Source organism: Erigeron canadensis, chromosome 2 (assembly GCF_010389155.1).
Source record: "Erigeron canadensis isolate Cc75 chromosome 2, C_canadensis_v1, whole genome shotgun sequence".
NCBI classification, from domain to species: domain Eukaryota; kingdom Viridiplantae; phylum Streptophyta; class Magnoliopsida; order Asterales; family Asteraceae; genus Erigeron; species Erigeron canadensis.
The window spans coordinates 37263866-37288902 of NC_057762.1; the positions used below are offsets into that span (position 1 = coordinate 37263866).

General features: G+C 33.6%; 3 protein-coding genes across 3 annotated transcripts; 1 reads left to right on the top strand and 2 right to left on the bottom strand.

The window, feature by feature from the left end:
- Positions 1–2236: 2236 nt before the first annotated feature.
- LOC122588534 (GDP-mannose 4,6 dehydratase 1) lies at positions 2237–4803 on the bottom strand. Its single transcript, XM_043760668.1, has 2 exons — positions 4041–4803; positions 2237–3109 (listed from the first exon to the last, which is right to left on the bottom strand). Exons 1-2 carry the CDS (start codon positions 4595–4597, stop codon positions 2569–2571), a joined length of 1098 nt encoding a protein of 365 aa, XP_043616603.1. The 5' UTR covers positions 4598–4803; the 3' UTR covers positions 2237–2568.
- A 739-nt stretch (positions 4804–5542) lies between these two features.
- Positions 5543–6242, bottom strand: LOC122588198 (GDP-mannose 4,6 dehydratase 2-like). Its single transcript, XM_043760323.1, has one exon. It carries the CDS (start codon positions 6143–6145, stop codon positions 5543–5545), a length of 603 nt encoding a protein of 200 aa, XP_043616258.1. The 5' UTR covers positions 6146–6242.
- Positions 6243–20279: 14037 nt separating this feature from the next.
- LOC122588469 (alpha-(1,4)-fucosyltransferase) lies at positions 20280–24593 on the top strand. The gene is made up of 3 exons (XM_043760590.1): positions 20280–20952; positions 23091–23264; positions 23755–24593. Exons 1-3 carry the CDS (start codon positions 20446–20448, stop codon positions 24319–24321), a joined length of 1248 nt encoding a protein of 415 aa, XP_043616525.1. The 5' UTR covers positions 20280–20445; the 3' UTR covers positions 24322–24593.
- Positions 24594–25037: the final 444 nt, after the last annotated feature.

Below are 25037 nucleotides of genomic sequence, written 5' to 3' on the forward strand. Positions count from 1 at the left end.
AGACTCTTTCTTCCCGACCTATTTGACTCTCTGGCCGCAGTTATAGTTATTTAGGTGGTATCCCGAGATTGAAGAGATCGAATTCCTTCGGGGAACACACGAAACAAAGATATGAACTGGGTAAATAGAAATGGAAAAGAGATGTTTCCAATTCATAAAAATGAGAAGCTTTTTCTACATCCATATGATCTACTAAAGTAGATCGGTATTGCCCATATAATAAAAGCAGATCTTGGTCCATGGAATCCTTCTAAGAACTCCAACTTGTCCGATGCTTCTTCGGACAATATACAAGTGGGACCTGAACTATGCACAAGCTGCGCGAAAAACCGCTTCTTTTTTCCGGTTCTGAAACAACTTGGGCGAAATAGGGTTCTACCGGCACCTTTCTCGCTCTAGAGCCTAACATAAGGCGCGGGTAATAACCGTATGGGTCTTCTCAAAGAGTCCGATCTCTGTTGTTATTCATTCTAGCGACTGTTTGACGGGCTTAGAACACCTTATGTTTGAGGCTAATAGGAGCAAGGCTTTATGAAAAAGCCCCTCAGAGGGGCATCTTTTGACAAGTGACAATCCACTCATCAAGGGGCTTCCTCTCATTTTATTTTGGAGCAAGGCTTCACAAACTTCTTGTGGGCCAAACTTATATTTTTTTATATTTTGTTTTATATTTTGTTTAATAAAATTTGTTTTTTACAATTATTTACCCTTGAGTTTTTACGTTTGCAAAAAAGAATCATCAAAATTTTAGATTGGAGATGTTATATAATTTAGTGCAAAACTTTAGAGCATATATCCGAAATGCCAAAATAAATTAACAAGAAAGGTTGTAAAGCTACTTAAGACTACTTTGGGAGAAGAAAAATATATTCACAAGTGGCTACAATGTTGTAAAAAGGCCATATCAAGTTAGAAAATATAGATGAAAGGTAAGGTGAATAATTGTGTTAAATTGTAAGAAAAATAGATAGATAGTTGTGAAAATATGGTTGTGAAGTATTAAATATGTGTATATATAGGAAATAAGAGGGGTTAAAGTGAAAAAAAAAACATTAAAAAACATAGATAGCCGTTTGGAATCTGCACTGTCGCACAACGTTTCTTTTTTTTTAAGCGCCTTGGAATCCACGCCTGGAGTTTTTTTTTTTTTTATCAATAAAGCCCCTTTGGGCAATCTGCATGGCTTCTTGAGGCTTTATAGGGCTTCTTGTAGCAAAAAAGTTAAAAAAAAACGCCTTACTCCGGAAAGCCTGAGAAACCTCCAAGGATCTTCCAATCAACATTGTGAATCTTTTAATCAACATTGTGAATCTTCTCACCATATATATATAACATATCTAACATATGATCACCATCCACATGAGAAGATGAACAACAACATGACAACATAATAGATATTGTTATCAAAACCTGAAAATAATAATAAATATATAAATAACAAATAAACGTGCAGTGTTTCAAGTTCCTGGGATCATTTATTCATCCTAAGCAGAGACAAACACAATATTTTCTTGCACCAACCAGAAAGAATTTAGATTCATATTAATGACGACGCACTGGTGGCCAAGTAGAGAGCCAAATGAGGAGTCTGAGGAGACAAATAGGAATGAACCATTCCATTTTTGTAGCTCTGTATGCACTTGGGTGACAGCAACAACTGATATATATTATCTAGACCAACCCGGCAGATTCATGCTTCAACAGAAGACAATTAGGAATGAACCATTCCATTTTTGTGGCTCTGTATGCACTTGGATGACCTCAACAACTGATATACATTATCTAGACCAAATCGGCAGATCCATGCTTCAACAGTTCAACATGGACAACATCTAGACTTCGAAGTGTAATAATAAAATCACAAAAACTCGCAAACACATGCTTCAACATCTAGACTTCAACATTTGATAGTGCTTGGACAGTGTAAAAGATCACCAACTAGTCGACTATATTTTACAAAAACCAAATATTCTCTACATCAAAAAAGAAAAGAGCCAAGTGCAACAAGACGACAAGACGTACCTAAACACATGGAAGAATGTTTAGAAGTTTGACATATACAATAGCCATGGCTATGCATGATGAGTTGGTTACATATCCTAACACTTTGCTAACAGAATATGACGTCTATCACATCATACATCACATATATAGGCATGTAAGAAGTCTATACAAATCAACTCAATCCACCAATGTTTTGTGACATAATTATCAAGTGCAGAACTGAGCAAGTAGATATTGGGAACACTGGTAATAAATATATTATATAAAAATTCCGAAATAGTACATTGTATAAGATTTTGCAAAATAACACTACTGGATTATGCCCACAGCCTCCACATCAATTAACTCCCCTACCTGTAAACTTCATAAATCTCGGATTTTGAACCAGAGGTAAAGATTGTACTCAACATTAGAGAAACTTCTAAACACAAAAAGGAAGAATTACAATTGAAAAAGGAAGAATTACTATAACCAAATTATATGAAAAACACCAACAATTAAATAGTATAAGTATAGCCATAACAGATTCGATACCAGCTCATGATCAGGATCAAGATCAACTGATCAAGGCTGTTGTTGAGCATCCATGTATCCTGCATCAACAAGAACTTTCTCTCTCTTGGCTAACTCAATATCTTCATCAACCATCATCTTCACCAACTGCTCAAACCCAACTTTAGGTTTCCACCCAAGAACTTTCCTCGCCTTGCTCGAATCACCTTTCAAGTTATCCACTTCAGTGGGCCTAAAGTACCTTTTATCAATCGCTACATGATCCTTCCAGTTCAAACCAACATACCCAAATGCTTTCTCAAGAAACTCCTCCACTGTGTGTGATTCTTCAGTTGCCACTACATAGTCGTCTGGCTTCTCTTGCTGTAGCATCAACCACATTGCCTCCACATAATCCCCTGCAAATCCCCAATCTCTTGAAGCCTGCAAATTTCCTAAAAACAGCTTGCTCTGCAGGCCGACCTTGATCCTGCCAACTGCCCTAGTGATCTTTCTTGTCACAAAGTTTTCACCTCTTCGAGGTGATTCATGGTTGAAGAGAATGCCATTGCAGGCAAAGATCCCATATGCCTCCCGGTAGTTAACTGTATACCTGTATCACATAAACAAAACTTGAGCCTCTGATTTAAAAATACATGTATTTTGACTAGTAAGACTGTAAGAGTAACCTGGAACTCAAATCCTTCACATATCAATCAAAATGTAATAGCCACATCAAAACCTAATCAATTATACTAATTATTAAAGACCAGATCTCATACTAATTATTGATATCCTCGAACAAATTATACATTGTCGACTGATATATGAATAAACACAGTCATACACATAAATAAAGTTTTATATCGGTCATCTCAATATCAAGGAGTGTGGATCGAATCAATTGATAGCTGCATCATAATCCTAAATTCCTAATCAATGCTACAGATGTACAGATCTCAGTACTAGCCGTAAGATCACTACAATTCGTTTTCAAGTGCCTTTAGGACAAACGACCGTCTATAGATTCGTAGAGGGAAAAAAAATCCTACTTTCATATATTCTTTCAGAAATGCAGGTATGTAAACATATCCAAAACACATTTACAATTTTACAACACCATTGGACTAGAACCCGCCACCTGAAAATACCGCTATTCCAAATGCTTTTTGGTCCTACTTTTGTATTTCTACCTAATTATCCTAGCGTTCCCCGACAATCCATGAACCGAGTAAATAATGTGGATCAAAATTCAAAACATAGATAAAACAGATCCCTCTATCTCAACTACCTCACATCGCCCAAATCAAATTAACCGATACCTACATCACATTCCTAATCAACGCTACACATTACCAGATCTCAGACATTATATCAAAAAAAAAAAAAAACTATACATCATTTCCCAGCTTAAACAGTTGAATGTGGATCAGTATAACATATACTACCTGCCTATACAATGTGGATCAATGCATATAATAAGAAGTCGATTCGAAACGATTTAATCAAAAACATAACAATCAAACAGCAAAACCAACAATTACCAATGAGCAGCAACTTTCGAAGCGGCGTAAGGCGACCGCGGATGAAACGGAGTATCCTCCGCCTGAGGCGGAGGCGTAGATCCAAACATTTCCGACGAACCCGCTTGATAATACTTAACATGACTCCTCCCAGTAGAAGCAATATGAGACCTCAAAGCTTCCAACAACCTTAACGAACCGGTAGCAACCACGTCAGCAGTATAATCAGGAATCTCAAAGGAAACCGCCACGTGTGATTGTGCAGCCAAGTTATAGATCTCATCAGGAGAGATTGTATCGATCCAACGGCGTAGAGACGATGCGTCGGTTAGATCGGCGTAGTGTAGCTTCATACGCGCTTTGTGCGCGTTGTGTGGGTCGATGTAGATGTGGTTGATCCGTTGTGTGTTGAAGTTTGATGAACGGCGAATTAGACCGTGGACTTCGTAGCCTTTGTTTAATAAAAGTTCGGTTAGGTATGAACCGTCTTGACCTGTGATTCCGGTTATTAGAGCCACTTTTAGCTTAATTGGTGCCGGTTCAGCCGGTTGTTGTTGTCCGTTCACGCTGGATGCCATCGTCTGTGTGATTTGGAGTGTGTGTGTGTGTGTGTGAGAAATTAAGAGGGGTTTTGGCGAGGGGATTTGAAGTGGTTATTTATAGGAAGGTAAGGAAAAAAGAGCGAGTGGTGATGACGCGCGTTTTTTGGTTAACTAGACGGCAAGGTGGTTTTAACGTGGTCAGTGGACATATTTGATTTTTTTTAGATCTACTACGGAAGTCGTCGGTGAGACGGTGACCGGCCTAGCTTCTCATTCATTTCGTTTTTTTTTTTCTTAAATAAATAACTTAAATGCCAAAACATTATCGAAAACAACTGAAAATCAACCATTGCAATTTTGCGAAAATGCCCCACACTTATGATTATGACCTATTTTGACTTTTCTTATCCATACATAGATTATAAAAAAGATTTTTCCAAGAAATTACATAGAGGTTTGAAAAATCTATAATTTATATATGGTGAAGGATGGAAAATCACAATCCATATACATAGAATATTGGACAAAATTCATAAACACAAATAAAATCTTGTTCATTTTTGTTTTACAACCATGTCTAAATCTATATGTGCTTCTTATAATTAAGCGCGAATGTTTTTTTATATATCTATATCTAGAGCAACGTTTATGTTCAACGATTTCTCAGATAGCTTGTTCACTCTATCTATGTTTCTTGTAAATCATTTACACTCGCATTTCATTATTTAAAACTTCAAAATCTAAAATCTATCTCATAAGTGTTAAGTTTAAGAAAAATTTTAAATGCATCACTTAAAACATTTATATTTTCTATATCAAAAGTTCACCCATAAATTTTATGGTTAGTATTCAACTATTGAATGTATCAAATACGCAAATACAAGACCCAATTATTAGACAGTTAATTTCAGGTAGAGCGTTGACATAAGTTATACACGATATTTCTATCAACATTAATACATACTTAACAAACAATTAATATTAGTGAAAAAAAAGGCAAGTATAAAGAATGTACACGTACCAATGAGCAGCAACTTTAGAAGCTGCATAAGGTGACCTCGGGTGAAATGGAGTATCCTCAGCCTGTGGCGGAGGAGTCGATCCAAACATTTCAGACGAACCCGCTTGATAATACTTAACATGACTCCTACCAGTGGAATCAATATGAGACCTCAAAGCCTCCAACAACCTTAACGAACCGGTCGCAACAACATCAGCAGTATAATCAGGTATTTCAAACGATACCGCCACGTGTGACTGGGCAGCCAAGTTATATATCTCATCAGGAGATATTGTATCAATCCAACGACGTAAAGCAGATGCATCGGTTAGATCAGCATAGTGTAGCTTCATACGTGCTTTGTTGGGGTTGTGTGGGTCGATATAAATGTGGTTAATGCGTTGCGTGTTGAAGTTTGATGAACGGCGTATTAGACCGTGGACTTCGTAGCCTTTGTTGAGAAGGAGTTCGGTTAGGTATGAACCATCTTGGCCTGTGATGCCGGCTACTAGAGCCACTTTTAGCTTAATTGGTGATGGTTCGGTCGCGTGTTGTGGGTCGTTGCAGCTGACGCTGGATGCCATGATCGTACGTACGCAATTTAGCTTTTAACTTTCACTATTTGAATGAAAGATTTGTGTAAGGATTTTGGATTTTAAGTGGTTATTTATCGGAAAGAAAGAAAGGAGTGGAGTGGCGATTAAGTTTTTTTTTTTTTTTATTTACTAATCAACATAAAGTTAGCTTAACGTGGTTAGTTGTCACATTGATTTTTTTATATCTTAGAAATAGTACTTTAGTTAGTATATATATATATGTAGGATTGCATTTGTTTACATTTTACCTCTTATGTATAGTAGGATTATATATATTGTCATTGTTGATGATTATCTAGCATGGTTTTGGTTGAGTATCGAACTTAATTGTTATAAGTTATAAAAAAATATGATATATATATATATACACACAAGGTGTTTTACCCGCACGATATTAGATAAAATAAATAAGTAATAAATCTATATAGCATTTGGAAATTAGGTAAGTCATAAATTTTTTTTACATTTAAAATAATATAATTTAGAGGAAGATAAATATGAATATTTAAAATAATATCTATATAGCATTTGACAATGTTTTAAGATAGTTAAGAATTGAGGAATACTTAAAAAGGTTAGGATTATTACTCTTTTAATATCACTCAAGCGATGCGTGGCTGTTAATGTATGTTGACAAAAATTAAATCTTAGGAAAAATATATAAAGTTAATATCTAGAACACACATCGTTGTTATAATTATAACTTTTACTTTTTTAATAAAGGAATGCGACTTACCGTAATTTATAAGAAAAATTAGAGAGAAAAGGGTGAAATAAATACAAATAAACCATGTCAAAATTGAATATACAATAGAACGTAAAAGTCAAAGACCTTATATGTTTGTACATCATTAAAAAAAAAACTATATTTCTATATTGGCAATTGAATTGAAAGAATTAATGAAAATACTATCTTAGTGTTGGAAATATTTACAGATATAATATAACTGTAATATTTCAGCATATAAGATGTACAAAATGTATAAATAAAACTAAAATTATATTGGATTTAAGTGCAGAAAAGTTAAGACACGAAAAACTTAAGCAGCAAGACTAATAATTAGTTTCCATTACCTTCAAATATAGAAATTGATTATATAATAAAATAAATTAAAAATATTTAGGATTTTATTCATAAGAAAAGATTACCTCATATCCATTAAAAATTATAGTTCAAATGCATGTCAAGATTTATGCATATTTACCGTAATATGCTATAAATGCCTAATTTGAAATTTACGAATTTTTTTTGAATTTTTTGTAATATATATTATTTATTAATTGTCAAATAAATATGAAGATGTCATGTAGGATAAAATCTTATGTGACAATGTTTAGAGCTAGTTTTAAGTTGAAAGAGAGCTTTAAAAGGCTAAAATTCTTACTGTTTTAATAAATCTATTACTCTAATAAAAAAGTAGTTAAACAAGCATTATAAGTCATCCTTTTCAACTTAAAGCTCTTTTTAAAAATTGACACATAAGATTTATCTTATGTGTAATTTTGATATTTTTTTACAACTATATATATAAACCCAATAAAAATAAAAACGTATACAAAATTAATAAGAGAAATCAAGTACTAAAAATAAAGAAATAAATCCCTTTCATAAAAGTGTGACTACGTTATTTTCAAGGTTTATTTATTGTTATTTTCCTTTTTATTTTTTTGGTAACTTGATACATGGAAAGAATATCAAGGTTTATTTATTGTTATTTTCCTTTTTATTTTATTATTTTGGTGATTCATTTTGTAGATTTTATATGGATTTACATAGATACAAATAGATTATTTTTTAGGAAGGGTAAGGGGGTCAAGACATGATATTCTCATTGCTTTCGGCCATTATTCAATTTTATGTTCTCTTTAGTTTAGAATTATCATGCAATACATAAGATGTTTAAGCCTTGGCAATTGAGGATATGATCAACTTTGGAATGTATCAAAGCAAGGCATCATTTGTGTTTCTATGGAAGAAAAGTTTCACCTATCGGGTAATAAGAATTTCTAATGAATTAATTTTCCGTTGAACAATAATAATTAATAACCGCATATATAAACATTAATCGGAAAGATAGATAGATATATTTGAAAAAAAACATAGATAAAAAGGAATCTTAATAGGATTAGAAAATTAATAAGTATTACAAAATGTAATCATATGAGAATAGTCGTCCAATATATTTCTTTTTTCTTAAATCTCTGTATATCATTTAATGATTCACAAATAAACTAATTATATATCACTCGCAAATAAATATGTCAATTGATAGTTATATATCTAAATCTAAATCTACATTTATATAATATCTATATTCATATTTATAATAACTAACATATTAAGTCTTTCCAAAACCTCACTTTAAATCCAAAGCAGCAATAATTATTTAATTTTTATCTATCAAAAATTTAAAATTTAAATATACTTTATTTAATCGGTCAAATATTACCTTAAATATATTTTAAATTTGCCAAATATTTCTCAACAAACATGATGAAGTACAATGTGAAATGATATATGCAAATAAGTTTCTACAATGGAAACCAAGATGTAATGAAAATGAAAGCGAATTAAGAGGTTGATTAATAATAAGAGTTGTTATTAACAATACCTTATAAATAATTATGTAAACTTATAAAAACTCGCGCATCGCGCGGGTCAAGTACCTAGTAAATATATATATAAATATTGGTTATCAAGTATTAAAGTAAAACATATATGAAGTAAGATATTGACCGTTAGATCATGATAAAATTGATTCACAAAGATTGACGAAGCACAAGTATATATATATATATATTGATTCACGATGCGCGATCATTTTAAGTGAAAAAAAACTTATTATTTTATTTGTTTTATTTTAATATTTGTTTTATTTTTACCGGAACGTAGCTATATATATATATGTGGGAATATAAGACTGTCTGACATCTAAGATTAGGTGTGAAATCTCTCACATACAAATTTTTTAATATTTTTTGTTTAATGATTAAATGCTTGGGTCCCCATGATATTTATGGATTAAAAAAATAATATTTGAGTGTCTCACACCTGAGCTTAGGTACCTAACAGTCTTATATTCTCATCCTATATATATATATATATTATATTATAGGGGGACAATCAAATAAGAACCGTCTTAACATAAGAACAGTGAGAACACTTAAAAAACATCATTTTGATGCATTAAAAGTTCATAAAACTAACATAGTGCATAACTAATTATCATTATTTAAGTGTTTAACAATACATTGATCCGTCAAAATCGAAAAAATCATGTTTTTTGGTGGATGCATCATTTTGAAGAATATGCATCCAAGATGGATGCACAAAACAAAAAAACATGATTTTCTTGATTTTGACAGGTCAATGTGTTGTTATACACTTAAATAATGATAGTTAGTTATGCACTATGTTAGTTTTATGGACTTTTAATGCATCAAAATGATGTTTTTTAAGTGTTCTCACCGTTATTATTTTAAGACTGTTCTCACCGGAGTGTTAATATATATATATATATATATTGTGTAAATAAAAGTAATGTGATTACAAGTGGCCAAATGAAATCAAACTCAAAGTTGAAAGTATCGCTAATAACGTGACTTGAAAGACGTCAACTGTATGGCACTTTGCGTAGAGTTATTAGTAAATGAATTTTTTTCTTTAATTTATAAACTATTGACAAAAAAATACAAAGAGTAAAAGGAACTAGGCAAATGTATTTAAAATAGTCAGTTGTAACGAATCTTCAAATCGCTTTGCGTACGGTATGACACTTTGAGGTGGCCTGTTTGGGCTTGTTAATAGGTTTTCTACGATTTAAAAAACTGATACAGTAATACTTATTGGGTTGACTTTATCTATATATATACCTACTTATAAAAATTATAGCCCCTTTAATTTTAGAAATATTGAAAGTTACATTAAGAAATATGACATAAATATTACTCTTTTTATTTTAATCACCATTTTTTATCCACTAATTTAATTATCACCATCAATATATATCTAAAACACCTTTTAATGGAATAAATTACACCACCAATACTTAAATTTTTAAAATAACTACAATAAACATAATTATATCAATTAAATTTACATGAACAACTTATACTACTCGTCGTCATCATCACCAGTCGTCACCACCCATCACCACCGCTTTGTCGTTGTCACAACCGCATTGCGCGGGCATCATGCTAGTTACTTATAAAAAAAATAGTCTTTTTTATTTTAGAAAATGTTGAATGTTACTCCATGTAGAATTACAAAAATACCCCTCTCTTCTTTTTCTCGTCGTCACCACCACTTTATCGCCGCCGTCACCATTACATTACCATCGCCGCATTGTGGCGTGCAACATGCTAGTTAGTTGTATTTTAAAAATAGAAAGAAAAAAAATTGATAAGCTACAAACACTGGATCATTTTTAATTATCCATCAACTCAAAGTCATTGATACGATGTATAATGTGTACGTTTTACATTAATCATAATTTGGGTGTGCAAGTAGTATATATTTTCTTTCAATTTAATTGGGATCAGCATGTGACATACTATATATATACTGATCGATCACATGCTATTTCATCGGTAGAGGTACAAAAAGATTATATTTCTAAGCTTAGATCAACCTCGATCTATTGATACAAGCTAGCTAGTACAACATCATTTTTGTTTTTCATTCAATGATTTATCTTAATTTAATTGCTAGCTAGCTAGCTCGGCAATAATATATAGCTGATGTTACGTACCCACCCAGATACAAATAAAAATGACGATCGAGAGCATGCATGCTGAAAAGACGCTAGTATTTGGAGAGAGAAAAGGGATTGAGATATCAAGGTGTTGTGGGCTGTTATATATATATATATGAATATGAATAAGAAAACATATACTCAAATAGTCTATGGATCGATGGGAAAAGTCTTATCTACCTCCATCCAATGTGATGGGAAAAGTCTTCGGGGAAACCTGGCCGGAGGGAGCTAGCTAGCTAGTAAAAATGAATAAGTCTAGGGGAAACCGTGTGGCCCTATTCAAACCAAATACGAGTACGTAGTAATCAATATATATATATATATATATATATATGTACCGATCGATCAACCAAAACAATACTCATATAAAAGAAAGACAATATATAATCAATTGATATTAGTGATACGTAGTCAAACACAATATGGCAGAGCAAAAAAGCGGAGAAATCACAAAGGACTTCAATAATGAACTTGATATTTCTGATTCTTATGATGATTCTTATTGTGCGTCTCGTGCGTCAATTGCTGTTAATAGTAGCTCCCCTGCTCTTTCTACGAGTAGTTTTGGTCATTTTGGAACAGATGATCATAGACTTCACTATTTCCCTACCAGTCCTTTTGATGTTCTTTATGATGATCATGACTACCACACAAATATAAATGTTGCCCGCGGTAGTAGTACTAATAACGATAGTGGTGGTGGAGGTCATGCATATGGTACCAGGGGTGATGGTGGCAAAGCGACGACGACAGACCAAAGTCTTTTAAATCCTGACCCTTGTGTCATCGATAGAACTAGAAGCAACAAGAAACGAGATGACCTCGGTCTAACGAGGGAAACCTCGTGGAATCTTGATGATGAGGACTACGACGAGGGTGACTATCATGACTTACCACGTCCACCATGGTGGTCGAAACCGGGAAAAAGCCAACAGACGACGATGTCATCAGGTGCCACCACAATGGAAAACACGTCGTCTTCTAGTTTCTATGAAAACATAAACGACCAACTGGAGGAGTACTGGAACACCAAGATAACGAAATTTCTCCCCCAAAATATGGAATATTCTCGCCTTGAAAAAAAACGTGTTCAACGAGCCAAACAAAGAAACTTAGATATGGAGTTTTTACGCTTGGACGTATCCGAGTATCCGGAAGAAGCGCACGAATTGATCCAACAACAAAAGGCACGAATTATGAACAAATTGGCGACGGGATACTACGATGCTTAGTTTGTTTTTATTTTAAATAATAAAGAGGCCGCCGGATAGTAGCACGTATCTCTAGTTTATATTACTGGTATTAGTTAATACCTATATGTACGGATTGATATATGAGTATATGACAGGATTAACTTTGTATATTGAAAATGAAATTTGAACATAATTCATATCACATTCATTTATATCGGTGATTGTAATCTATTAATAAAATACATGTATTATTATTGGTTATATATCGGTTCTATTCCATAGATGTATGTGAATGCTGGGAGGGTTATATGTAATCGTATTTATTCTCGGTTGTAGTGTTGCAAATTTTCGTCGGAAACCTAATTTTTCTTGACCTGTAAAGCAATATGTGATCGGAAAACTAATAGGTTGTCGGTGATGATATATTAAAATAAGTTAGGTTGTTGGTTTTACGTTAAATAAGCGATGATGATAAGTTTTTTCCTAAAAAATGGGACCAGATGACCGGGAAAAGTATTTTGGCGAGGTAAACCTTAGGGTTGGCAGCCATGACGTTCCCAACTTCTGAAATTCAAGACCCCCAATTACTGATCCCAATTTTATTTAAGTTTTATAAAGTTTCCGGCCATATATATGTTTTCCGGCTATATGCTTATTTATGTTTTCGGCCACGACACATTTTGGCTAAAATCTGGCACTACCTGTTGGTTTTTGGTAAGTTTTACCATTTTTGGCACATTTTGATTTGTACACGTGTCAGATTACAATTGGATAAAAAACATTGTCGAAACTTACCAATTGGCAAGTTTTGTCACTCAAAACCCCTATCTCGTGAAAGGCATTGTCCTCAAGGTCAGATTCGTGTAAAATTGATTCCAAAAATCAAATAGACATCCAAATGATTCTAATTGACACCCATATTCTCTCAATTGATTCGAAATTTCATACTTAAAGGGGTATAATCTAGGTTACTAGAATAACCCAATAGCGATGAAAATCAAATCAAACATCAGTTGAATGCCCTTTTAAGTGCTAGGGCCATAAATGATTATCTAATACTCCATCCGTCTTATTAAACTTGTCTACTTTTAATTTTTAAAGTCAAACTTTACAAACTTTAACCATAAATATATTTGTTTGTGTTATACAATATTTGACGAAAGTTATATGAATTGATTGTGTTTAAGATGTGTGTTTCATTGATATAACTTTCATCAGTTATTATATAATAAAAATAAAAATAGTTATGGTCAAAGTACGTAAAGTTTGATTTTAAAATTTTAAGAGTGGACAAATTTAGTGAGACGGATGGAGTATGAACTTGTGGTGTTTATCAAATCAAATCAAACATCAGCTTCAAGTTCATGTTTAATACGGATATATTTGAGCAACAAATCTATAAAAAGGTCCCCAATGGTTCGTTCTCGCGCTCGTCCGGCTCACAGGGACGAGTCCACACCGTTGGGTGGGACTCGTTCCCCTCTCGTTTGGGTCGTTCGTCCAGTAGACTAGTCCCTGCAGGGACGAATGTTGAATGCTTTTTTGTTTTTTTTTTTAATTTCCAACGGCTATATAGAAGTTTGGGTAGTTGTCAAAACAGGTCCCTCAACCTTTTATTATTATTTTTTTTTGAATTCCAACGGTTTAATAGGATTTTGGGTAGTTGGCAAAACAGGTCCCTCATCTTTTTTTTTTCTTTTTTATCAAAAGTGGTTCCTAGAAGTGTCACTTTTAGTCCTTAACCGCTACTTTTTTGTAACAATCAAACACATTTCATATCAAAATACATTTTATTATCAAAACACATAACACATTACATGACTAAAACACGAAATACATAAATAACATTACGATTACTCGTCATCATCTTTGACTGACATTTTTCCCAAGCCACGATTAGCATATTCGTTCAGCCACCACTTGTCGTGTTGGGGGCATTTGACTTCCCACGTTGATTTGTCTTCTTCGCAGTTGTCGTGGAATGATTCTGCCCAAGTGCATTGCTCACCCAACGTGTGACCGGCCTTAAAAACATCATCGACCACCCTCATGACCTGCTTGCCCTCATCCTGTAGAAACAATGAGTATGTCTCTTCGTGTTTGGACACCTTGCGGCCCGGTGCTTGTAATGCCTAAACCTCCTGCTCGCATTGTCGCCTTTTCTCTCGTAGGTAACCGATGACCCCGGACATCTCAGTTTGGAGGAGGGTGTCCTCTTTGATATCAACCATGATTCTTGTTTTCATCTCATTCTCGGTCAGACGAGGCCGGTAAACATTCTTTTTTGATGATGATGACGCCATTTACTTAGAAAGAGTGAGTGGGTTTGTAGAAGAATGAAACTTAATTGTGCAATGGCTTGGTATTTATAGAATCAGAATCAAACTAGCCGTTCAGGGACTCGAAGTGTAAATGTTTTTGAAATTTTGGCCATTTGAGGGACTAGAAGCGTAAATATTTTGAATTCGAACTTTGGAGGGACTAGAAGCGTAAATATTTTGAATTCGAATGTTGGGGGAGCCTCAGTTAGTTTGGCTATAAGTACTGGCTTCTTTGATCAAACATTTCTGATAAAATCACAAACATCTAAATGGCTTCTTCATCAAGACCCCCTAACTGAAAACCACCAATGACTGTCGATCAAGTGGATGACAGTATCATGGCTGATATACTCAACCACGAAATGTTCAGAGACGAGCTTGTTGCAATTGGGGAAAAACTTAATGCGAAGAAGCAATGGTGTAAAGAACAGATTGATATATACAAACTGGGTATTGTACCGATCTTGAGTGTCAATACTTTACGTATTTGCAGGGGAAGATCGACAAGATACAAGTTGCTGTGCAACAACTAGTTTGTGCAGTCATCAACTTGAACCATTTTATCATGAGAGCCAAAGCAGTTTATGAGATGAAGAAATAAATTGTGCAATGTTTCAAGTACAGTAATGTTTATTTTATAAATAAATTGTGTAATGTTATTTATTTTTAATGTAATGTTTTTATTATTAATGTAATGTTTTTATTTGGGTATGTTTTAGTTTGTCATAAATTTTAGAGGATTAAAAGTGTAAAGTTTATGATAAATGGGTAGAATTAAATAATTGGTGGGTCCAAGACTAGTCTTAGGTGGATGAGTCCATTGGGTTCATTTTGAGGGGATTAGTCCTTGGAGTGTTTTTTACTGATATGGCGCTGACAGGGACTAGTCTGAGGTGGATGAATGCTTTACCATTGGGGAGCCTCTAAGTGTTTGGCTTGCCGCTTGTGGTGTTCATCTTTTTTGAAAACAAAGTATGTGTGACTTGTTTATTTCATGAATAGGTCAGGTCTAACCATATGTACCTGTTCTATTATGGGCAAAGATATATACAAACCAGGCTACTCGACATAACCACAACCTAAATCCATCCCGTTGAATTGACCCATTCGGGTCAAAAAGGAAACCTTCTAAATTATTTTCACTAGAAAGCTAGAACGAGGAAGCTTCAAGGATCCCCACAGAGTCAATTTCCAATTATTTTCGTTCCTACTTATATTTTGCTTTTCTTTAAATTTCTCGAATTATTTTTATTTCCTAGTTAATTTTTACTTTTTGCTTTAGTTAAATCTGCAATGTATAATGTAAAAAATTTGTCTCAATGCCCGGTAACAAAAAGAGAAGCCGTGTGGCTCTCGCAAAACACGATTAATAATGCTACTAGTACTACTGTCCATAAAATTACTACCGTATTACTATAAAGGGTACTATTTAAAATAGTACAATTACTTTTTAAAATCAAATATATATATATACTCTACAATGAACTGAAAATGAACCAAATTAATATATAGAGTATTATAGTCAGTAATACCTAAAAAAGAATTGATGGCAGAGCAAAATGGCGGTCAAGTTACACACGAGACGAACTTAATGTTCGACGATGACAATATTGGCGGGGATGTTAGTAAAAAGCTACATAAGATTGGTAGTGATGGCCGCTGGTCGGATGATGCAGATGGGCTTTTTTCGATGGATGATGACTCGAGTATTTTTGAATTTGATGTCTATGAAAATGAAAAAAGTTTCCCAATAATTTTTGAAAGATTGGACCTGGATGATGATGACGCCATTAGTGAATTAGATGTTAGTGCGAGTAGTTCGAATATCTTGATTCTCCCTAGTATATGTAGCATTTTCAATGCTCCCGGGATTCATGGAGAGCAAACAACGGATAGAACGGATAGGCTCGAGTATTTTGCTACGAGTCCTTTTGATGTTCTGTTTGAAGACGAAAGTGTTACTAGAGTTGCTAGAAACAACGACAGTAGTGGTGGCGGCTATGGTGGACGTGTATCCGCGAGTAATAATGTCATAGAGGAAATGCTAATATTGATGGCTACTAGTCCTGACCACTTTGAGCCCACAAACGTGACTGTTGCTAATATTGGTGAAGCGACAACGGGCCAAAGTTTGGAACAGGATCAAAGGGATCGAGTTAGCGTTGGTGATTCTGAAAACTCGATTAATGGCGAGAAGTTAGGATGGTGGCAGAAGTGCTTGTTGTTACTGGGATTGTGGAAGTTCGTTTAAAGGGACTGTTTAGGTGGTTATATATGGTTTTAATAGTTAATTAAGGTTTGTTTTCTCTTGGTCATTCATTGTTCTTAAGTTGTAGAGTATTATATTAGCTTAATTTTCTATTATTTATTGCTATTATCATGTTTCGATTTTCCTATAGTGGTTCCATTGTATCTAATACTCCTTTCGTCCCATATTAAGGGTTAATAGTTTGATTTTTTGAGTTTTTTTTTTAATTTTGATCATAAATATTTTTGTTTATGTTATATAACACTTACATATGAATTAATTGAGTTTTAAATGTACTTTTCATTGATATAACTTTCATCAACTAATATATAACGGATACAAAAATATTTACGATTAAAAGTGGAAAAAAAAAACTTGACTAATTAAAATATTACAATTAAAAAATGGGACGAACGAAAGGACTAATAAAAGGATTGATTTTCATGTTTGTTGATGCATAAGTGAATGAAAACATTTTGATTCCATTATCAAAAGTACGGTTTCTATCATTGGAGCAGATCTGATTTTGGTAGAGCCAGATTACACTTAACTATTTGTTGAGTCTCAACTAAATTTTTTTTATAAATTAATAATATATTTTTGATCATAACACTATCAATTTTAAAAAGTTTTAACTTAATTGTACATACAAATTATCTATTAAAAACATTAGGTAATAGCACAGTGGCTACCAACCGTCACGTTCCAGGGATTCTGGATTCGAGTCTTGTCAAAGGCAAACTTGAGATAATCAGAGATTATTAAGTAGTTGAGATTCATCTGAACACTAGCCTAGCTGGAAAATTAGTGAATACCAAATGATACATGAGATCATGGGGTTAACATCCAATTATTTTTTTAAAATCATCTGTTAATAAGGACAAAAATAAATCTATACTATATTATAAAACAAATTCTCTCTGTCTAAATTTTAAGTTCCAATATTTACTTTTCCAAAATGTCTCCTATCTATTCTATATTTACCTAAAATAACTATAATACCTTTTCTCTCTTCTTAAATCTCAACCAATCTTTTTTTTTTCTCTCTTCTCCATAAATCATTTATTCATTCAATTCATTCAAAATCTTTTATCTCAAAAACCGTACATTAATAAATAAAAAAATTATATGAGTGTTTGATATCGACTATTTTATAGATATTTATTTTATGCGATATCATCTCTTTTATGTATAAATTATTATAGTTTTAATGGACTTTTGATACTTAATAGATATTTAATTGGATTGCAGGTACATGTGGCAGATTATATTACAAAGGTTAAAATAAGTCTTTTAAACTCAAGATGCATCATGTTTTGCAAGTTAGACATAAATTTAGTCCAAAGCTGATTTCAATATTTTGCTATGGAAATTAATCATGGGCTAGACATTTGCTATGGAAAAAAAAAAAAAAGTCGGTAGAAGGTGGGGTGTTTCTTCACGTGAGCAGCAGCCCAAAATAGTGGTCAAGATGGGCCTGGCCCATCCCTTATGTTTGTCCAGTCCAAAGAAAGAAAAGGGGCCGAAGCCCTTGTGCTTGTGTAGGTCGGCAGGCGAGAAACAACATCAACAACATTCTCTCTACATGTATATAAATCCCGTGCATGGGTTTTCGTGCGCCACACTTTTTCAGCAACATCAATCCCTGCCGTTTAATAGTTTGCAACAATAGTCCTCTTTTTAACGGCCGTTAACTTCTGTTTGAGTTTTTAATGGATTTTTCAGCATTATTAGTCCCTGTCGTTTAATATCTTGCAACAGTAGTCCTCTGTTTTAACGGCTGTTAATTTCTGTTTGAGTTTCTAACGGGTAACAATAACGGATGGAAACGAGGTCCTTTTTCCTAACTAAGAGTTAAGTCTTTTCTCAAATGGGTGTAGTTTTTTTTTTTGTTCTGCGTTTTTACTTTTGCTTTAGACTTTTAACTAACGTTTTCGTTCTTTAAATTGTTTTTGTTTTACAATACATTGTACAAAGTTAATATGGTATTCGCGTTCATCTGTCTTTCTATTTTGTACAATTTCTACAATGATTTATATGATTTTTTTCCCTTTCTTTTCATATTTCACATATAATAGTATAGTTTTAGTGTGTTCTCATTCTTTTTTCCCGTTTTGCCACATTTTTTTTTTAATTACACATATATAGTTAGCTATATGATTAGCAATTTTTTTCCTTCAACTATTAATAGAATTGATCATGTAAATGATTACTATATTTTACGTTTGTACACGATTATACATTTTCGGACATGCGTTTAAACTAAAAAACAAACGAGTGTATCTTTCGCGTGTATAAGGTTTTCGAAAACAACGTTATGTCTCCCGGGGCGAAGCCCGGGTGACGTAACTAGTTATATATAATTTCAAGCAGCTTACAATTAATTAGTAGGTGCTTAGGGACGTGAGAGAGAAGTACATTGTTCTAGTTGATTGGGTACAATCAATAGGTGTTGACTTGTGGTAACGAGTTGATAAACGACAATAGCTAATAGAATTCAAAGTATTAATGGTTTGGTAAAATCGGCAGACGAAATTGTTTGCAATAACAAATCAAATTAGTCAATTTAGTAGGTCTTGATAGGGAAGGTGGTAACCGGATCTTAGGGATTAAACAATTGGTTAATGGGTTCGGATAGGGTAATAAGCTAGGTGGCCAACTAGTGAGTTCTTTGTCTAACCTCGTTATAAAATCAACATATTTGAGTCGGTTCTTCAATTAAGTGCAACCTGAATTTGTAGTGTCATGGAGTCGAAGTAGATGATATTTAAGTAATCTTGATATTTAATCAAACTCTTCTCATTTAATTCTTCGGAATTGCTAACTTTTAAGATTAACTAACTTTTCTCAAAACCAAGGTGATGGGAGTGCTTAAATCCTAAACCGTATTTAAACTATATTAAACTCGCTCACTTTTAATCAGTCCCTGTGTTTGATCCTGGACTTACCTTTTAGCTATATTATATATGAACGGGTACACTGCCCGCAAATGTGTAGTAGTCGGTAATTAGGTAGTTCTTGTTTATAAATTTTTAAACTCGATTTTACACATCAGTGTTCTTAAAATTTCATACTCTTTAAATACTCTTTAAATAGAGATGTCATTAGATTTACTTTCGCGAATTACTAAATCTAAGGGCGGAACCCGTACGGCTAAGACATTTTGACCTATCACACTTTATAACCTATCACCACCACCATCTCACCGCCGTAACGCGCGGGTACTTACTCTCGGTATAAAAAAGCTATTATTCATCTATACTTCCTTATAATACAAACTAGGTATTATATTTTTGGAATCTCTTAATCTCTTAAAATATACATCATTTATCTACAAAATTACCTTTATTAACTCCTTAAATCACATGAATTATTTTACATCAACTATATATCTTACTCGCCACCATTAAAAGTTGTAACCACCACCACCGACACACCACCGTCTATACTGCCGTATTGCACGAGTATTCGTCTATTTAAAAATATAAGAAAATTTGTTTTCTAAATCTTAATTTAACTTTATTTATAAAAAATACAAACAGTAAAGTTGTTATTGTCACCAAATAAAGCTTTATACTTTTCCAATTATGACATCTTATTTTACCCCTTTATCGTTCTTCTTTCTCGCAAACATATACGTACATAATCATGAATCTTCCTTATCTCGCACAACAGATGAACAGAATCTGATCTACTAACACCAATTCAATTAACATACACAAAATTTGGTCATAAATCTCCAATAATAAAACCATATATACATATAATAATGCTATTAAATTTGAAACCCATAAATACAATCACCATAACAATGATATTAACATTCTCACTAATCATCTTCTTTTGTTACATTCTTATAGATTTCCCATCAGCCACAACCAGCTCAACAATCCCAAAAATTCCCATAAGTCAATTACAGAGTCAATCCGGAAGTCAAACTAAAAGTCAACATGATCCAGACCCATTCCAGAACTTACTGGGGGCTTACAAGAATTGGGATTCCCAAGTGGGTTGTGTTAGTTATAAGGAATTACATGTGGGTTTGGTGAAAAAAAGTGTAAATTTATCATCTTTACAAGTGGGTGATGAGCATGAATGTAGGGAGTTAAAGATGAATCATGTTGGTGTTTTGATCAAAGGGTGGACTTGGATTCCTGATAATTTGGATAATTTGTATTCATGTAGATGTGGTTTGAGCTGTTTGTGGACTAAATCTAATGTTCTTGTTGATAAACCTGATGCCTTGTTTTATGAGACTACTACACCTCCATCTAGGGTAATATACTTACACATTTTGTATCTATTATATCCTTTCGGATTTTGCCAACCATAAGTGTTATAATGGTGGTTGATTATTAATGTTTAGGTTCGGTTGTTTTTATGTACAATATTTGACTGCATGTGGTTATGGTTAGCAAAGTTCTTTTCTTTTTGTACACATGTTTGGCCTAAACTTGCTTGTTTCTAATTGATTGTGTTCTTTTTAATGTTTCTATGTTGGCATACATGTTGGTAGTTTATGTTGGTTTTGATTAAGGTGTAGCATGTGCCTTCTTAGGAGTGATTTTTGAGTTGATGCAAGTCTCTAGAGTTTGTAGGCATGTGTCTTTTTTGAGAATCATATATTTGTAGTTTGATGAGTTTAGAGGGTGTTTGGGATTGCACATTTGTGAGTGCTTATTGCATTCAAAGTAACTACCTCCGAAAGTGCTTAGAAAGCTTGCATCTTTTCTTCTCAAGTAATGATACTTGAGCCTAAAAATTCATATGCCTAAACATGCCTCATCAACTCAACTGTTGACTCATAGATTTTGTCTTTTCTCTTTCTTCATGTTCACCTTTAATCTTGCCATGTATCTTAAATTCTAAATCTCTTTTTTAGGCATGTTTAGGCTTACTTCTTTTCTCACAATAAGCTAAAAGCACAAGTTAGTTTATGTATCCAAACAGGTATATAAGTATTTTTGGCTTCCGAAGAACGCAATGAGTGATGAGCACTTAAAATTTGCAATTTGAAACGCCAAATAAGGTGGTTCAAAGGGTTTTGTACTTTTGTTCACATGAAACTAGTAACTCAGTTATGGGCACACTGATGGTCATGTATGTGATAATGTTAGTCGTTTTCATTAATGATGGCAGAGGGAATAATATACTGCTCTTTTGACAGAATTTTGGATTTTAACTAGGCAATTATGTCAGGAGGGTTTTGTTAATAATCTTTAACCTTATCTAACATCCCATTGTTTGCTACTTACTTTATTTAAGTTTATGTGAGTTGTGCCCTACTGCCGAGTGCCGACATATAATCAGTTTGTTTTTGTTGTTGCACTTCCATTGCTTGTGCTTGGTGAAGTGCTACCCGAAACCTATGAAGGGAAAGCATTGGATTTTTAATGATTTTGTATTTCATAGAATCAGGACATGCGATTACTAAAATATTTTCTGTTAGTCATTCTGTACTTGTCACCTGATTGTGAGGTCTGGCATCATCTTGCTTAAAGGTCGTCCTTTCTACTTTCAAGTCAAATCTCAATTCCAAAATGCAATAGTTAACAATACGTGTTCACTGCATTTCTGATTTCGTCATTGGACTGTAGAGATTGTTGTTAAATGTGAACCATCCACCTATTCTATGCCATTATTAATAGGTTATTGCCATCTTATTTATAAAAAAAGGTTAAGGAAACATCTAGCTTTCGATTCTGGAAGAAAGATCATTCAACTTAGTTGGTATCTTACATGCTTTTTAGGTAGAGCTTATTGAAGGGAACTGAAAGTGTGTTGTTCCGAAACCTATGAAGGGAAAGCATTGGATTTTTAATGATTTTGTATTTCGTAGAATCAGGACATGCGATTACTAAAATATTTTCTGTTAGTCATTCTGTGCTTGTCACCTGATTGTGAGGTCTGGCATCATCTTGCTTAAAGGTCGTCCTTTCTACTTTCGAGTCAAATCTCAATTCCCAAATGCAATAGTTAACAATACGTGTTCACTGCATTTCTGATTTCTTCATTGGACTGTAGAGAGTGTTGTTAAACATAAACCATCCACCTATTCTAAGCCATTATTAATAGGTTATTGCCATCTTATTTATAAAAAAAGGTTAAAGTAAACATCTAGCTTTCGATTCCGGAAGAAAGATCATTCAACTTAGTTGGTATCTTACATGTTTTTTAGGTAGAGCTTATTGAAGGGAAGTGAAAGTGTCTTGTTATTTATTACAATTTCCCCCACACCTTTGTACGATATTTAAACACTATTCAACATAATTTTGACACCTCTTTGTCTTTAGATGGCACAGAACAGTAAGAAATTGTTTGTACTTGATATCACCTAGTCATTCTTTCATATTCACCATATGTTTTTTGAGATTGGTTATCTCTGATGCACTTCTTTTTGTCATATCTTTCTAGAGACGCATTGGAGATCCACTTCGAGTGTACATGGATCTTGAGGCTGGCAGAAGAAAATCCGGTTCTGAAGACATTTTTATTAGTTATCATGCCAAAGATGATGTTCAGTCAACATATGCTGGAGGTCTCTTTCATAATAATCGTAATTATTATCTTTCTCCGTATAAGAACAATGTAAGTGTTGTACATGCTTTTACTGTTTATAGTAGAGGTGGCAAAATGGATGGGTCGGGTGGTTTTGGTAACAGGTCTAATTAGGTAGGTTTTTGTATGAATTGGTATAATCCTGGTGGTCTTAAGTTAAATCAAAAAAACTTTTGATTTGTATGCAAAAAAAAAACTTTTGATTTGTATGCAAAAAAAAAACTTTTGATTTGTATGCAATTAGTTTTCTAATTATGCTTTGAAAATAGTCTTGACTGTTTGAATAATATGATTTAGTATGTTTTGTGCATTGAAAATACACCTTGGGTAGCTTTCGACTTGTTTCTTTTTCTGCGGTATAGTTCAAAATTAAAATTACATATTTGACCAGTTTGGGGTAAGTTATAACCCAAGTTGACCTATTAACAAGTATCTATTTGGAAATTGAACTATTCCGTATAGTTAACGATAAAGGTGAAAGTAATAACCATACAAATCTATTGGGCACTATAATTACCAGGATACCCTCGTTTATTGGTCTTCATCACGTTGTCTTCCTCAAAGAAATCAGCTTGCCAAGAGCATACTCAGCTTGCTGCCTCATCATTCGTTTGGTAAATGTTTGAACAACGTAGGTGGTCTCGATATGGCACTTTCTCTCTATCCCGAGTGTGCTAAAGACCCGAATGCATCACCTAAATGGTGGGACCATCTACATTGTGCCATGTCTCACTACAAATTTGTTCTAGCAATTGAGAACACATATACGGAGAGCTATGTCACTGAGAAGTTATTTTACGCATTGGATTCTGGGGCAGTTCCTATTTATTTTGGTGCACCAAACGTGATGGATTTTGTGCCTCCACATTCGATTATTGATGGCACCAAGTTTAAGTCCATGCATGAACTAGCAACCTATGTTAAAGCACTTGCTAATGATCCCGTAGCTTATGCAGAGTATCATGCCTGGAGAAGGTGTGGTGTATTGGGCAACTATGGATATACACGGGCCGCAAGCTTAGACACATTGCCATGTCGGCTCTGTGAGGCCATTAGCCGAAGAGGTGGCAGAGATGCTACATCGTGATTGACATAGATTTTTTGCCCCTTAATGGGGTCAGTGGGCCTGCGGTGTAATTATAATTCATAGTCTATTTTTGGCTCAAAGATTTTGTTCAGGAAGAATATATTAGACTGTCATTTTGGTAGAATTAGACGGGAGATAACATTTCTTTGATTGTGCCATAAATATTGGTTTTTTAGATCTATCTTCGGTGTGGACTTACAATCTACATGAATTCTGATGAAGAAATTTGATCTGAACGTTGATTTGGTATAAAAAACTTTAATTTTGTTTCATGTACGCTTTCAACCTTGTGCTTCTATCCAGATATACAATGATTTACTATGTTACAGATTAATATAGACATGAATGGAACATTAGAATACTGGATGATATCCTAGCTTTATTTTTCTTCTCATATGTATCTTGATTAGAGGTTGGGTAATGGTTCAAAACGGTTGGGGTCGGCAGGGGTCATTTATATGTTAAGAGATAGGCTTGGGTAATGGTTAGAGGTTGGGTAATGGTTCAAAACGGTTTTGCCTGTTTTTCAGAAATTGTATAAAGTATAACTGTCACCACTCGCCTATAATTGATCATTCACGTTCCTCTCAAACAAATAAAATACCAATCTTCTGAGAGTTGTGATCAGTATATGTGTGGAACAATCTCTGTTAAAACCCAGGTCATATTTAATTCAATAGTTAGCATAATAATTTAAATTAATTATTATGCTAGTC